General features: G+C 38.8%; 1 protein-coding gene across 20 annotated transcripts in view; it reads right to left on the reverse strand.

Annotated features, from left to right (window-relative positions):
- The window catches only part of MYT1L (myelin transcription factor 1 like), a 319,330-nt gene that overhangs the window by 101,054 nt on the left and 202,537 nt on the right, over positions 1–15,739 (reverse strand). For 16 of the 20 annotated variants that reach the window (XM_063330399.1, XM_063330401.1, XM_063330402.1 and 13 more), the window contains exon 6: positions 5,687–6,060. In XM_063330399.1, coding sequence (XP_063186469.1) covers positions 5,687–6,060 — 374 coding nt within the window. The remainder of the gene's footprint in view (positions 1–5,686; positions 6,061–15,739) is intronic. The other 4 variants (XM_063330404.1, XM_063330413.1, XM_063330411.1 and 1 more) reach the window with 1 other exon arrangement.

The raw sequence follows: 15,739 nt of genomic DNA on the forward strand, positions 1-15,739 counted from the left end.
GAATCATTTGCTCTTGAAGGATCAAATATTTCACATTAACATTTAAGGCCTTTTATTTGTAGGAAAGGAGCTAACTATGCAAACCTGTGCATCAGAAGGGTACTTAAGTACATTCCTAACTTTAAACATGAAAGTTAAGGTGAAGAGGTCTAATAACTGATTGAAGTTACACGTAAGTTTCTAGACGCAGTCTGGAAGGTCTACTGAGCTTCTGAGTTAAACATTCACATGGAAGGAAGTCTTTTAAAGTAGTTCCTCAAGGGGAGGAAAAGTTAGGTATGACACGTGCAACGCCACATCAAGTAAATGTAACTCTACTGACATAGAGTTAGCAAATCAAGTTATTCTTGATTTGTCCTTACATAAACAAACTCGATATCAGGCCCAATTTCACTTCAGAGAATTCAAAAATAATGTTTAAACAATGCCCTTAACAAATTATACTGTCTATGAGCAGCAAAAAGTAAACACCTTGAGCATGGAACACAGCAGCAAGCGAAATTTTACTAAACTAACACCACAGTCATGTTTAATCAACCCACCAACCAACCAACCAACCAACCAACCAACCAACCAACCAACCGCAAACATGTAACAACTGTCAGAAATAGATCTAAACCTTTTCCACAAGAACTAGAGGTATCTAGAGGGTATTTACTGACTAGCTGTTTCCCGACACTACTCCACAACCTTGAGGTTTCCATCTCTGCACTACTTATTTCAAATCTTTCAATCACATTATTTCCAACAAAAATTTTCAGTGAAAATGTGTGTCTCTATATGAAATACAAAAAGCTAAGCAGCAGAACATGTTGCAATCCATGCTTGCATCAATGCAGAAAGAAGGCATCAATAGAAGTTCTTAAGCCGTGGTTTGACCTGACCACTCCCAGGCTTGAGCGCTTTGTAACTAGATCAAAAAGGCAACTAACTTCTTATGCAAAGGAAACCAATACAATGGCCAGGATAGGTGTCTTCCAGATGCAACTCTATTTATTTTTTTCTCTTGTTCATATTGTTGTTGGTGAGATACTCTAAGCGCTCTTTTATGAAGGGGGTGAAACAATACAGCAATAGTGTTTATTAACAAAGGGTTAAGATCCACTTCACCTTGTGAAACTGCCAGGTATTTATTTAGTCTTCTTTGGCCCTGGCAAATGCACTGGAAAATGTACATTGTCCTAAGCAGTGAAATTATGCTTTCTGGCCTCTTCATTTAAAGGTGTAATTTTCTTCTATTAGGTGTTTTGCTTGTGAGGTACACGTGAGTCTAGCTCTCTGCTCGGATTTATACTGAACCCCCACTGTGTTCACCAAATAGATGACCACTTTTCTGCTAATAATTTAAATAAATGAATATGATGAGTGGTCAGCAGGCTGGACAGGCAACCTTGCTAATACAGATATGTCATCTTTATTTTATCAAGATGTAGAGTGTCTTCAGCAGCAAGCACAGTTGGAAAGCTGTGTGCCACCACAGTTTCCTCAGCACATGTGCTTCTTTCATCTTTAGATTGGTGTTTGCATCCCCTCTTGGTTAGAGAGTGTAAGTGCTTCAGAAGCAATCTGATAAGGAGAACAGGAAGATAGTGGCGGGTACTAACAATCTTAATACAGCTGATAGCTGGATTTCAAATTATGAGGGCCTATATGTCTCTGTTGAGTTTGTGCAAGTGAAGGAAAAAAACCCAAAATATTGCCAGACTTTTAAAAACAATCCTACAATTTAAATAAATGTGAAAACAGGGAGAATCTCTATGTCCATATGCTAGCTTTTATTTATTTAAAAGACCTGTATTATGTCTCCTTTGAATCCATCTCCTTTGATATCTATGTTTTACAGCTATTTTTGCAGTGTATACCACCTGAAAAATTAGGTGCAGTACCACCTATTGGCATATTGTATATGCCAGCTACCTTGAGTTAATTAGAAAATTTAAGTGAGTGTCTAAAAGATTTATACATCTTAACAATTCACCTCTTGGGAAACTGCAAGAGTTTTTGTAGCATCATCTCTGAAATGGACTTGATTGATGTATCAAATTTCCTTAGGTCTAGAATCAGCCTGACTCCTCCTGCCCCTGGCAGACTATGAAATACCTGGAGTACAAGCCATCTTGAATGTCTTCATGTGAAATGGGCTAAATAGTGCCTAGGAACATCTGTTCCGGGAGCTTCTCCAATGGAGGTTTCTTTCTATAATAGAAAAACCGTGTGAAACGGCCTTTGGGATCCAAATACCTGAAGCAAGCTCTTCTCAGGAGAAAGTACTTTGGTTTGCCTTGCAAATCAAATGCACCCTTCAGATTTCAATCCAAAGGTTCTCTGCAGTTGCCATCACAGAGAAGGCGCACTCCAACAGCAGCCTTTTCTCTTAGTCCTTCTCATTTGTATTGCAATTTACAGGTCAGGTTATGGTAACACAGATCAGATCATCTATCTGCCCTTTCTTTCTGGGATATAAGGGAAATTGGAAACATTCATCTTTCCTTTAGTGGTGGTGCTGAACGCAAGAGCTTCTCAAGTCTATTCATAGATAGATGGATAGATAGCTGTTCTTCAAAGAGGTTGAGTACATTTAATGGAAATTTAAAGAGGATAAACCAGCCACTGCTGGAAAATTGTAAGCATTATGAGCACAGAATTTGTGACTCATCTAAAAAAGTATGGGGTCTTCTGTTTTTTGTTTAATTTTAAATTGGTATTTTGAGATTTGTAAGAGTATTTCTTTAGGATTCATTGGTATTTCCAAGTCCTTTAGTTTATCAATGATGAACTAGAAAGATGTGATTTTCAAAAAGGCCAATATCATTTCAGTGAAAGTCCAAGTATTTTCAGTAAGACCTGTACACCTACATTACCTGCTTATTATCTATATACTCTAAGAATCCCATGCAAAATTCACACCAGTGAGGTACTTGAGTTTCACAGGATTCACCCTTTTCTACCAGAAAACTGAATTTGGTCTAAGAAATGATAAAATACCTTACCTTTCCCCTCTCTCCCCTTCCTTCCCACTAATTGCTACCTCTCTAGTCCTACACTTACTGACGGAATTCTTCTATCACCAATACTTACGATTTTAACTGTTTCGTCCACCTAGACTATAGTTACTTATGGAAATTGTCTGAAACTGTTATTATCTACAGCGCAAGTGACAGAAGCTTTTATGGGAACTGTGCAGACTTCCTGGTGTCCAGTGGCTAATTCTGCATTTTGTTTCTAGGGATAAGAACACTCAGACACATTCAGACTTCCTGCTAAGGTGCCTCAAAAGGTGGGTGGTGGTTTACTACAGTATCTACATTGTACCAAGCAGCAAGTGATTGAGACAACTAAATTCAGAGCTGACAGACCTATTTTTTCCATATAGACAATAGATAAAGGGAGGTGCCATATTCAGACCATATAGTTTTAGAATGCCTAATTTTGATTGTACTTTGTTTCCCTGGAAAATCAACAGTCCAAATTCCACCAGAGCTGCTTATGTTACGAGTGGAAGAAAGTGAAACGCCAGGATCCCTATAAAAATCAATCAGAAATAAGCTATCTAGAAAAATCTGATTTATTGATTAGCTTCTAGACCTCACCAAGAACAAACTGTTATCACTCTGCACTCCTTGGCATAGACATAAGGAAGTCCATACTACCTTCCTCATTAATCACTAGTAACCCTTTCTTGTATATCAGCTGTGCTCCAGCTGGGATTGTTGCACAGTAATTACTATGTTGATTCTCAAAAGATCAGGAAATATTTTTCTTATAAAATTCTATTATCCCTTTTCCCATTTTATGAGGATTTTTTCATAATGACTAATATTTGACATAGAAAATAGATATGTATTTATTAATGTACAAACGTATTATTACTGGAATAACATGGGATCCTAAGAAAAACTTGACCTGTGCAAGTTTTAATTCCATGTAATATGCAGAGCAGCTAATACAGGTACTTCTGTAGAATTTTTGCAGTTCTTAACCACAGCCTACTACATATGGAAGGAAAGCAGTCAAAAAGCAATGGCAGCCTCTGTAGATTGATTAGGACCACTAACTGCATGTGTAACTGTATTGGAATAAGTAAACCACTGTGTTTCATTATGATAGTAAAAGTAAACTGAGTATCAAGCCTGCTGGCTTGCCAGAAGCAATTTTCTTAAGCTCTTGAGTTTTGTTTAGTTTTTTTTTTTTTCATTTTATCATTTTTGATAGTGTAGATTCAAAGTTTTTGATGTCAGCTGAAATCACCGCAGCAGTTGCATCATGACCTAAGCACCAACAAGCTCAGTCAACATTATCTCTTACAGAAACTGCTAGACATCCTGCACTTGCCCATCAGGACAGCAACAGCAGTTGCACATCAGCCTGATCTAACACAGCTTCTCTTCCAGGTTCTGAAACAGCAAAGTTCCCTGCAAAAGGAAGTGGCTTCTCTGTTGCATCAAACTCACGTAACTTTTAAGACTGGCCATTTATGCTCCACCAATTTTGTTGGCAAATTTAAGCAATTGAGGAAATGATACAGGTTCAGATATCCGAGAAAATGCTTATAGCCACCCAGCTGGCCACCATCTTGCCCAAATGGAAAGAATACTTCCAAAGTCCTTCTATAAGACTTAAGATCTGACCTTACAGAATGCTGAAACAAAAGTCATACAACTTTCATACCTGGTTCCTAAGAGGAATCCAACTGAGGACTGCTGAAAGCTTTTCTTATATTTTTATTGGTTAGAAAGGTGAATCTACCCAACCAAAAACGTGTTCCCTGGAAATGGGAACAAAATACTTTTTAGATAGCTCATTAATTTTTGCATGATTCTTTCATTTCACCCCAGTGCATTACGATGTCTGTCATTAGCATATGGACTCTTAAGTAAATGGATACCGATTACATATTTTGAAAATACTGGTTATATAGAGTCCAATATCCCAAAAAAGAGAAAGGTGAATAGGTTAGTCACATTGCACCTATATTAATTTGGTTACTACCAGTGACCTGTATGTCTAAATGGCATTTATGCCATGGTATGATAACCAAAATAAATGAATTTTAGAAGGATTTTATCTCTGTAAACCTCTCACTCTCTATATTTTTCATAGAATCAACTAAAGTACACAGCATTCAAGTCTCAAAGGACTAAAGTATAATAGTTCATTCTGAATAGTTTCTTGGGGCAGGGGGAAGTATGGGGCAAAATTTTCAGAGGGAAGAGACCCATTTTTGCTCACAAAAATTATCTGCAAACTTGTGACAGCATTTATGTGGGCAACCATTGACATTATATAAGCAGATCCAGAAAATACACTTGCAAATGATCAGTACAGGCACCCAGCTGTAGCTGATGCTTTGCTTGTACCTTCGTGAATATTCTCCTGGTAACAGCATGCATTAATCCACTACTAGGATTACATTTTATGCAAGCATTTTTACCACAAACACACCTCCACCCTCCTTGTTTGAAATGTGAGTGCTGGTGCATTAAAAAATATTTGGAAGACAGACTTATTAAAATAATTGTTAAGAGAACACAGTGGGGTATATTTTCAGTGTGGAGCTGAGTGATTTAACTGCGTGACTTCCATTAGCTTTAATGGGAACCGCACAGCTAAATGCTCATACACCACACTAGAAGATTAACCCAGAAAACACGCATTGTTTACTTTTTACTAATACTCTGATTATTACCACGTTCTTCCTCCTCCTCCTCCTCTTCCTCCTCCTCTTCTTCCTCCTCCTCTTCATCCTCCACATCTTCACCTTCCTCTTCATCCTCCTCTTCTTCCTCTTCAATCTCCTCCTCTTCTTCTCGATCTATCTCCTCATCATCCTCCTCCTCATCCCCTTGCTCCTCATTATCATCAGAATATTCCTCCTCTTCTTCATCCTCTTCCTCTTCTTCCTCTTCCTTTTCATCCATCTCCTCTGTTCCATCAGTTTCATAGCACTCATCTACTGAAGAGTTGTCTGCTTTAACCACAAAGGGTTTTCTTTTGGGGGCTGGTTCTTGGGGTTGCTTATCTTGTGTTTTTCGTTTTTTTGCCAAAGGACAGCCATAAACACTGTGCAAAAATAAAACATGCAAATTATTACACTGTCCTGCAGATTTCTGTAGGTCAGATTGTGTAACTCATGTCATTTAGTCACATATTCTAATTCTACACCATGATTAGGCGCTGTTCTCAAAATACATATTTTCAAACTAAAATGCAGCTTAGACAATAATGACCAAGGGGGAGGACACTTACAAAACCTGTGAAATTGCAAACAACTATTATTTGCCTGAAAGTGTCACATGTACATGCCAGCATAACAGTTACAGAACTGATAAAAATCTGTATTTTTCCTTCTCATTCTTTTGTCTCTTCTATATGTTACACTCTTTCCTAAGGCAGATAATATAGTTAAAAAACCAGCAATCTTATCCTACATGTTAGCCATCAGTACAACAATCGGCAATAAAGGAATGCTTCATAATTTTGTAATATTCAGTAAGGTTTAAAATGTGTACAATTAAGATATACTTCAATTGATATTTAAATAATGAAAATACAATCACATTCTTAATACTGTTGTTTATTGTTGTTATTATTATAAATGATGAATTGTTTTTAAATTCTCCACTGCTATGCTCCATTACATGCTACAAGGCTGGGTACATGGGAAAGCAAGCTCCCCAACACAACCCAAACCAATAGTTTTTTCATGGCCAGTGTTGGAAGTGTTCTCACATTGAAAAAAATCAAACCATGAACAAAATCTGTTGTCAGTGAAGGAAATCAAACTTTTCAAAGTTGAGTACCACTTCCTTGCCGATCATTTTAATGCACGGTAACATAAATAGCATTTCAGAGTTCTGGTATTCCACCAGAGTAGCCACCTGTTTCTCAAAGGTCATATAATGTATGTCGAATGTGATCACCCTTGTGTAACCCCTAAAACCTCCTAGATGGAGTGACTGTACAGACAAATTACTTTTTGTTTAAAGAACTTTCTCTTTGAACTTTTTTACTGTGTGATTATAAATGCTACTCAAACTACATCATTGATTTTTAGTCTTCTTCCTGTGATTAACTTGTTTTGGGACATTTAAACTGTTCTTTCTAGGCCCTCCTGCATATCTACTTGTAACTTCCTTTTACGTTGTATTTTTGTTCCTTTTATCCTGACTGCAAAACACTGAGGAACTTTATCATTTTCTTCCACTCTAATAATGCTTCATATTCTATTGACAGACCACTGAAAAATAGGGGGTTTCACCACATTTAGTACTACAGATGTGCTCTTTGTGGTGTCTGCGTGGTCTTGATCTTGGTCTGATTTAATTGCATCCCAGCAGCTATTCATGCCAATTACTTAAACCACTACTTAGGTAACAAGCATTTTATTTAAGTGCCTAACCATTTTATTTAAGTGTCTAACATAGCCATTGTCTTACCTAAATTTTAAAGCACTTGTTCATAAGAGGGCTGTCTCAGTCTGCCTGTCACACACGTATCTAAGGAACATACACAGTAACAAAAGATGATATTCATCATCGAAAACCTGTGAAGGGAGACCTTCTCCGCATAACACAAACACTTCGCTCTCTGTGTAGGGACTACAGGCGACTCTAAAGTCCAATCCAGTGTGCCTAAATTAAACATCTCCTTCCATTAACACTAGCAATAAATACTGAATCAATTTTAATTACCCCCATCTAGCCAGATTCCAATGCTCCTTATGTGGGAGCGTGTATGGGGTAGTAGTCCTAATGGGATAGTGTTTCCAGATACAAACTCCAAAGGTGAGGCCTAACATTGCAGGCTAGAGGGGGAACAGACCTGCATTTAAACTCTCCATGTGGAACACTGGGAGAAGGCAGACGAATTTTTCCTCAGAGCTGGAATTTCAGGGTGTATGTAGTGCCCAGGGAAATGACTTGATCATTAGGGTGGAACCTGTTTCATTTAGGTGCCTAACAGAGGTTGCATCCTGGAAAACAGGAGTGGGTCACGGCCTGGGGCTCAGGCAGATTTTAGAGACTTGTATATCAGTTCAGTGGCGTTTAAGCAGACAGGATAACATTTACTGAGTGGTTGTGTCTTGCCTTCTTGATTTCTGTTGCTTCTCTTTGTGATGCGTATTACCCTCACTATAGCTTCTTCAATGCCATTATCATTAAATGGTATTTTCTCAAAATCCTGATCTTTATTTTCAAAAATGTGAGTAGGCTCAGCCCCAGCAATCCCCAGGATTTAATTTCTTCCTCTTATTATAACTTTCTTAGAACATTGTAAGAGGTAAAAAGATGACACTTCAGGCAGCCCCTAAGCTAAAACCATCAAGGCTAAAGGGACCAGCAGACGTGCAACTGTAAAAATTTTTGGCTACTGGAAGTGACGCAAACTTGAATTTTGCCACATTAAAGTCAGAACATTAACCCCACCCTGCCTCAATCTTTGTTCAGTTAAGAACACTACATACTTGCAAAAGTTTTCATCTAGTAATGCCACAAAAGTCCCCTTTGGAATTCACAATAGTCTAGCAACTGGGGAAGAACCCATAGGATGATAAATACATCTCTTTTTTGTTTTGAATTGTTGTTTAATTTTTTTATTTGGCATCTAAATATAATTGCATGACTTTTTAGATGCAAATTATTGGTCAGAGGTAGCAAGAAATTGTTGCCATTGCCATTTTTGGTCATCTTTAATCTTTCTTTCATGGCTTTATGCTTTTCTACACAACATTTTAGAAAGTTTGTGAGATTCTTAAGACATTACTTGGGATTCAAGCCCCCCCTGAAAGTGTATAATGGGCAATGGAAATCAATGCCACTTAGCTGTCTGACCGGCTTTGATGCTTTTATAAATCTAATTAAATAACTATTTGCAACTCAGCTATTGAAGTAAAGTTGTGAATTTGACTTTAGTTTTTCACTTTATTTATCTATTCTCAGTGCCTTTGCTCATAGAATTAAAACTGAGGACACATCAGCAACAAACAGAAACAAATGTTTGTGTAATTTAATGGTTGTATCCAGCATTAAGACCTTGGGAATACGTCATTTTTCCAAGGAAATCAGTTATGTTAGTTAAATCTGACTGAGCTTTTGTAAACTCTTTCCTTATTAGTTTGTACCAATGTGCTGCCCATTTTCTCTACAGTCCTGAATTTGGTTTTGCCTGTGCTTGGATTACAGTTTATAAAGGTACCATTGCATGGGTTTTTCTTATAAAACCTTTAAAATACTGTCTTGCCTGGGCTTCCTTCTGCTCTTCAACTATATACCTCATACAGCTTACATATATCTCATGTACTACAGACTTCATAGTCTGAGAGAGTTAAAAAAATGATCCATGTCTTTCAGAAACCTGGGAAACAGGCCACCAGACCTGGAGCCTACTGTTTAGCTGCCCTATTTTCTCCTTTTTCTTTCTTAACCTGTTTTGCTCTCATCCTTTGTATCATTAATTTTTCAGATTCTGCCTGCAGGACAGTTCTCCCTGTTTCTGGCACGTTCCCCGTGGTCTCTCTGGCGAGCGCGCCGAGGGGAAGGCAGCGCCGGCTTCCCAGCAGCCTCTGCCACCCACTTCCCCTCCCGACCACATGGGGAGATGACAGTCTCTCCCACTGACCTCTTGTTCCTCATATATTTCTGAAATCTGTTATTGCTTGTCCTTACTGCTTCTGCAATTTTCTCCCCATTTCCAATCTTGCCTTTTGTGATCATCCCCTTATTTGCTTATTTTTTAGACTTGTTTATCCCTGCTCAAAGCAATGACCCCATTGATTTATCTGTCTTCTATGCCTTTATCCGTTCTTTTATTGCTCACTGTATTTCCCTGGTCAGCCCTGTTTGTCTTATGTTCCCCTCACGCTTCAGCTCTCCTAGCTTTCAGCAGAATATATATTTGGGCTTCCTGAAACACACTTTTGAATATTCCACATTGCTTTGCTATGTGTCTCAGTCATCTCCGGTTTTCGGAATCTGTCATGAATAATTCTTGTGGAAAGAACGTTGTTGAATTTTATAGTGATAAGCTCCAAGAGGACATATAGACATTAATAATTGAAGAAATTTAAGAAATAATATATGAATTTATACTCCTAAGAAGATGATTTATGTTTTTTTTTTTAACTCTCATGCAATTTCTCTTCATTAAAAAACATATGATGCTACTCACTGATACATTCAGTAGGACCTTTCCTCAGCAAATACGTATTTCTTTCCCAGAGTTGAACTTCTTGATTTTTATGTATTTTATTACTAATTTAATATAATTTTCAGCATAATTGGTATGGTTATTATTTCAACAATAAAATTATAATTAAACATATCTCTTTAAATATACATTGTACAGGACCTGAGAATTATAAGGGATTTTCTAAATCAGATTACTGATTAACATTCTCCCCTCCAACTCACACGTCAAAGGTGGGACACGACACCAATGTCTGGAGGACACTTTCCTCTTAGAGTCTTACTTCCCTACATGAATTAGAAAGGGAGCTTATGTGACAAAAAAAGGTTCAGTCAACTTTAACTACCTAATTTAGATAAAGTGATTCCTATCTGTCATGTTTACCTGCCTTCTTTTTTCATTTCTCTTTTCTGTTGAATCTATTAATTCAGAAGCCTCATGCTATAAGACCCCAGTAAAGAAAAATAGTATGATGGCAATACTATGCGCTAAATCTGAATATTTTTTCTTGGAGAATTGGGTTTTTTCTTTCTTTTTTTTGTCATTAGTACTTTGAAAAATCTTACAAAGTGTTATTTCAATCTAAAATGTGTAAATGTGTAGCCGGCAACAGTGCTCTCATTCTTTTTTTTTTTTTTCAAGAATTTAATTTAACATAGACCAAAACATTTGATAGGTAATAGAATCTAAAAATTTACTATATAGACATTTAGTGAGGTTATCAAAAACATTTAATGCAGACCTTAAGTATCTGAAGTGTACTGAGGTGGAATTTTATCATATATAGCTGAGGGCAGCAAATCAGGAAGAGTCTGCTTGGAAGCAAACTTCTGCTTAAGGCTTCACAGACAAAGTTCCCAAGGCATTTACACTTGTTCCACTGGATACCGCAAGTACTGTTTCTGGTTTGGACTAGATAACTTCCAAGTCCATGTCTCCAGATGAAGACTTTTAGGGCATTGAGAAAACAGGTATTTTGCAGATAAGTCCTCTAACAAATCCAGTCTTCAAAGAATGTGCAAACCTCATTAATTCGCATAACACTGCAGCCTATTAAATCACTCTGGAAACACTTCTAGCTTTAAAGGAATGATTCTGTCAACTGATAGCAGCTGACCAGAAAATAAGCATTTGGATTCCTCCAAACCCTACATCTTGAACACCCTGCACTCCTTCCTAGCAGACAATGCACTATTATGAGGAAGAGCTGGTAACATTCTTTTTGAAGCTGGACCATTGCAAGAATAAACTGTTTCAGCTGAGGATGATTTTCCATTCATATTTAAATGACTGCTTAAAATATGCCAAATTCCTACAGGAATGAGCAGCAAATTCAGTGGACAGTGACAACTGTGAGGCAGTAGAGTCAAACTTCTTCGTGGGAAATTATTTTTGCTCTCTAAGCCACACTGGTCAGGAATCTTTTCTATCACACAACAGTCCCGCGTAATGCCTGTGTACTGTCCTGGAATATGGGAGGCACTGAGTCGAACCTTCCCTGGCTGTGAAAGGTAAAGAACTTTGCTGAGTGTTCTAATCACTAAGCTATAGAAGAGACAACAGGAAGAGCAACAAGTTAAAGATCAAGAAGGTAATGGAGTTTTTTGAGCTTTTATTTTGCAGAGATGGCTAATTGTAGCCTACAAGACAGAGTTAGGACACACTGGTTTTAGTGCTCCCAACCAGCTGGATTAAAATACTCTGTGCTAGCATCCTGCCTGCTACGAATCCCAGTCTAGAAGACTATATTACCAGAATCTGCTTTCCAGGAGCCTGCTGGCAACTGAGCCAAAGCTGTTCCATAATTAGGCATGCTTCTTGCAACCACTGCACTGCCAAGCATCATAGCATCTAAGGCCACTTACAGAATGACTGCCCCCACCCCTGTCTTCTCAGTTGGAGCTAGGCACCAATTCAGAGTCAGTGCTTTGGAAAATCTGTGTTCCCACCCATGTTTTACATGCTTGAATATTATTATAAAAGTGGGCCCAAATTACTATGTTTTTATCTATTTAAACTATAATTAAAAGTAACAAATACCTTTTAAAATACAATAAACTCATCTCCATAGTTCTGCTGTATTTCAGACTTTCCCACGAGCTTCTGCTTCTAGTTCAATAAATCAGATTATTATATAAGCAGAAAGCACTTCACAGAATCACAGAATGATGGAAGAGACCTCTGTAGATCATCTATTCCAACCCCCCTGCCAGAGCAGGGTCACCTAGAGCAGGTTGCACAGGAACGCGTCCAGGCGGGTTCCGAACGTCTCCAGAGACAGAGATTCCACCACCTCTCTGGGCAGCCTGTGCCAGTGCTCTGCCACCCTCAAAGGAAAGAAGTTCCTCCTCATGTTTAGGTGGAACTTCCTATGCTCAAGTTTGTGCCCATTGCCTCTTGTCCCGTCCCCGGGCACCACTGAAAAGAGCCTGGCCCCATCCTCCTGACACCCACCCTTTAAGTATTTGTAAGTGTTGATAAGGTCCCTCCTCAGTCATCTTTTTTCCAGACTGAAGAGACCCAAATCCCTCAGCCTTTCCTCATAAGAGAGGTGTTCCAGTCCCCTAATCATCTTGGTAGCCCTTTGCTGCACCCTCTCCAGCAGTTCCCTGTCCTTCTTGAACCAGGGAGCCCAGAACTGGACACAGTACTCCAGGGGCGGCCTCACCAAGGCAGAGTAGAGGGGGAGGATGACCTCCCTCAACCTGCTGGCCACGTTCTTCTTGGTGCACCCCAGGATGCCATTGGCCTTCTTGGCCACAAGGGCACATTGCTGACTCATGGTCATCCTCTTGTCCACCAGGACTCCCAGGTCTCTCTCAGCTGAGCTGCTCTCCAGCAGGTCAGCCCCCAACCTGTACTGGTGCATGGGGTTATTCCTCCCCAGGCGCAGCACCCTACACTTGCCCTTATTGAATTTCATAAGGTTCCTCTTCGCCCAGCTCTCCAGCCTGTCCAGGTCTCTCTGTACGGCAGCACAGCCTCTGGTGTGTCAGCCACCCTCCCAGCTTTGTGTCATCAGCAAACTTGCTGAGGGTGCACTCTATCCCCTCGTCCAGGTCATTGATGAATATATTGAAGAGGACTGGACCCAGTACTGACCCCTGGGGTACACCACTCGTGTTTAGGTGGAACTTCCTATGCTCAAGTTTGTGCCCGTTACCTCTTGTCCTGTCCCCGGGCACCACTGAAAAGAGCCTGGCCCCATCCTCCTGACATCCACCCTTTAAGTATTTATAAGTGTTGATAAGGTCCCCCCTCAGTCGCCTTTTTTCCAGACTGAAGAGACCCAAATCCCTCAGCCTTTCTTCATAAGAGAGGTGTTCCAGTCCCCTAATCATCTTGGTAGCCCTTTGCTATACCCTCTCCAGCTGCTCATAACACATCATCTTTACTTCATTTACTTGTACCAAATAGAAGTTCAATGACTTTTCAGATTAGGTATGTATACAATAGTATTTCAGTTCAGGGAAAACTATTAATTTACCTGAACAGGTAGAAACTTGACTCGTAGGAATGAGTGAAATGTTGAGCATCCTATCCCTTTTTGCCTTCTGGAGTTTCAAATATTTGTGTACCATATTATGGAACAGTAAGAAAAATTACAGAAGTGCCCAGAAATGCTGGGTGTCAAATGGTAAAGGTAGAAGATCTGTTATTTTCTTCACAGAGCTTTAAAAGACAACTCGATCCTTTTGCACTTCAGAGCCTTTTTAAACACACAAATAGCCACAAACATCCTGCAGATCTGCTCATGTGTATTGCATTATTTAACTAAATAAGCCCTAAAGAAAAAGAAGTATCTTTAAAAAACAGCACTACAAAAAGAAGTTAGGAGGAACAAATAACATGAAAACAGAATGATGATGGAACTCAAAACTGAAGTTGTTTTTTTTTTAGAAATTCGAATATTGAAATAAGTATATTTAAACAAAATAAAGCACAGTAGCTTTGATGTAGTCAATACAGCCACAGTAACTTAAGTCAAAGCGAGGATATTTTGTTTAATTGGATCCTATACCTCTCCAATGTGAAGCACCTCCCCACCCTTATTCACTGAGACTCCAAACTGGTGTAACGGAACCCCGTGATGAACGGTGGCAAACTCACTGCCTGATCTGCTCTCTGGCTGGCAAGATCATTTCACCCATCACCAAAGTCTCTGCTCTTGGGACATGACAACTGAAAAGAAACTTTCAGTTTTGCAACAATTAACCCTTTTAAACAGTAAGTTTATTTAATTGATTTAATCCAATCACTGTTCAGTGAAGAAAAATGAGGCACTGTAATCTATTTCTAGCTGTTGTACAAATACACAGGAAAAGTCTCAGCCCTGGAGAACTCATTTAAAGCAAGATGTGAAAAATAAACTTAAATCACGAGACTAAAATCTTTTGTGGCAGCACAGGTTAGCAAAGTACATACCCTGCAGTTGTAGATTATTCAAAAGTAGTTATATAAATAAATCCATATAATATCTGATTGCCCCGTGACTTATGATGTCATGGATGGGGTTCATCTCTCACCTACCCCTAGGCTTCTAAAAACTAAGTCTATACATGTCATGTTAAGCTCCCTTCATAAGTCAATGCAGAGGAACTGGAACCTCCTGGGAGGCAATTCATCTCACCTTTCTTAGACACTTTGCCTATCTCTCCACTGACAATAAAGGGAGTTAATGGCAGTTAACTTATATTTCTACCACTTAGGAATCTGATAAAAGTGAGAGAAATCCAAACCTTTTTCTCCCTCTCTTTTTTTAACATTGTATGTCCATCCCCAACAAAGGTAGTACCTAGCAGATTTTAAAACCACACACCGCAATACTTTTATAAAGAGAAAACCAAAACCCTGCTTCTTTCCTTTCCACAGCTGCTGTATCACTTAACATGAATAATTCACCTCCCTATAGCTTAGCTATCTTTTCAAGACTACCTGCATGATCCAATATCAGACAAACACTGCAGTTGCACCCTAATCTTAGAATGGCAAATACCCAACTTAATTGTGCGTTCAAGAGCCGGAAGCCACAATTGATTACATCTTGTTGCCAGACCTTTGAATACAGGGACTGATCAAAGAAACTAGGACAGTGCAAAGAGCACAGGTTTAATGACTCATATTGATTCATTAGATGAAATGCATATAATCAAGTTTTGCTAAGTGGCTATTGATTCTGCACACTTCGATGTTGATTTAGATGTAACCCAGACACATGAAAACGGGAACATGCAAAGCCAGTGACCACTTCCGCACTAACTCAAAGAACGCTGCCTTCTGCACTAACTGAAAAGCCTGAAGTCCACATTTATTTCAGAAATCTAAACTGGAAGAAAAACATTGTGAAAGAAAACCCTCTATTTTTCTACATCCAGACAAAAATTAGGTTGGTTACATTGAGCTAAATCAAAGTAGTATCTAGAGCTGCCAGGATGTCCAGATTTGTATGTATCCTTTGTTTTCAGCCTCAGTGGTAATGACAACTCTGTTCACAGGTAGAGGGCAGGGCAAGTTCCAATTTATTTATTTTTCATGATAACATGATATCATAAAA

This window comes from Chroicocephalus ridibundus, chromosome 3, assembly GCF_963924245.1.
Source record: "Chroicocephalus ridibundus chromosome 3, bChrRid1.1, whole genome shotgun sequence".
Taxonomy (NCBI): Eukaryota; Metazoa; Chordata; class Aves; order Charadriiformes; family Laridae; genus Chroicocephalus; species Chroicocephalus ridibundus.